This window comes from Salpingoeca rosetta (genome assembly GCF_000188695.1).
Source record: "Salpingoeca rosetta unplaced genomic scaffold supercont1.12, whole genome shotgun sequence".
In the NCBI taxonomy this organism is placed as follows: domain Eukaryota; class Choanoflagellata; order Craspedida; family Salpingoecidae; genus Salpingoeca; species Salpingoeca rosetta.
This window is the reverse complement of record NW_004754922.1, coordinates 713,791-715,084: the sequence shown is the minus strand read 5'-3', so window position 1 is coordinate 715,084 and position 1,294 is coordinate 713,791. Positions and strand designations below refer to the sequence as shown.

At 59.4% G+C, this 1,294-nt stretch overlaps 1 protein-coding gene across 1 annotated transcript in view; it reads left to right on the top strand.

Annotated features, from left to right (window-relative positions):
* Positions 1-1,294, top strand: part of PTSG_12278 (uncharacterized protein) — a gene marked incomplete at its 3' end in the record, with an annotated part of 8,826 nt that overhangs the window by 6,999 nt on the left and 533 nt on the right. Inside the window, exon 7 of the mRNA XM_004993755.1 lies at positions 178-1,294. This exon is cut by the window's right edge and continues 533 nt beyond it. Within this exon, the coding sequence (XP_004993812.1) occupies positions 178-1,294 (1,117 nt within the window). The remainder of the gene's footprint in view (positions 1-177) is intronic.

Sequence of the window (1,294 nt, the reverse complement as noted above, 5' to 3'; positions counted from 1 at the left end):
TATTCCAATAAAGTAATACACACACACACACACACACACGCACACACACAGGACACTCACACAAAGGGATGGCCCCAACACACACACACACACACACACACACACACACACACACACACACACACACACACACACACACACACACACACACACACACACACGCACACGCACACACAGGCTGATGTTGCAGGTGCAAATGATAACACGTCCGGTGCAGACGACGGTGAGAACGACGACAATGGAGGTGATGATGACGATGATGACGACGGTTGCACGCCCGGAAGCATTGCGGAGACACCGCTGTCATCGCACACCACCACGAACGAGAGTGGCAACACCATCACGACACGTCGCTCCGGCCTGCGTCGTCCTCGCTCCGTGCAGCGCACACTTCCCCGTCGCCCACCGTCGCGGCTCGTGGTGGGTCAGGAGCAGATTGCACTGCACCCGTCCGTCATCGCAGCTGCACATGACCAAGCGCAAGCAGAAGGGGAACAACCCGCGCAGTCATTGCACAATGGTGGTGTTCAGAGGCGTGCTGCGTCATCAGCGGCAAGACGACGCTCATCAGCAACACCATCAACAATGAAATCATCCACAGCAATTCGGTCTCGTCAGCGACCAGCTGCTGCTGTTGACGATGATGATGACGATGGTGACGATGGTATTGATGGTATTGACGGCGATCACGGTGGCGTGCGATCATCGTCGCCGACGTGGGAGGAGGAGGCGGCCTGGTTTGAGCAGCAGCGGGCGGCGCGTTCCCGCACACGTGATGGAACGGCGGCGAATGGCAGGCGTTCCAGCGACGAAGCCCGTGGTCGCGCTGCTGCTGTGGACGGTGATCGTCACCATCATCGTCCTCATCATCGTCATCCTCACAACGCCACAGCAACAGCTACAACAGCAACAGCTACAGCTACAGCAGCAACAACAGCAGCGGCAGCCGTGAAGCCAAGGAAGCCGTTGACGAAGAAGGCGAGCACGACAGCAAAGCAGCACGTGCGCAGGAACGGGTCTGACAGTGCCATGGGTACGATGGTTCCGACGCCTGGTGAACCATTACCGCGACGGTCCTCCCAAGGCAAGCCCTCCCAACCGCCGTCAAAGCGCGCGAAAATGGACACGGAGCCGCTCGCCGGCTTCCACGTGGCGCTGACGGGTGACTGGGACGAGTTTACGGACGAGGAACTGAAGGATCTGGTGCAGAGCCTGGGCGGGACGGTGCTGTCTGAACTGTCGCGTGTTGAGCGCGGTGACGTGGGGGCCGATGAGTGTGTGCTGGTGAGCCAGG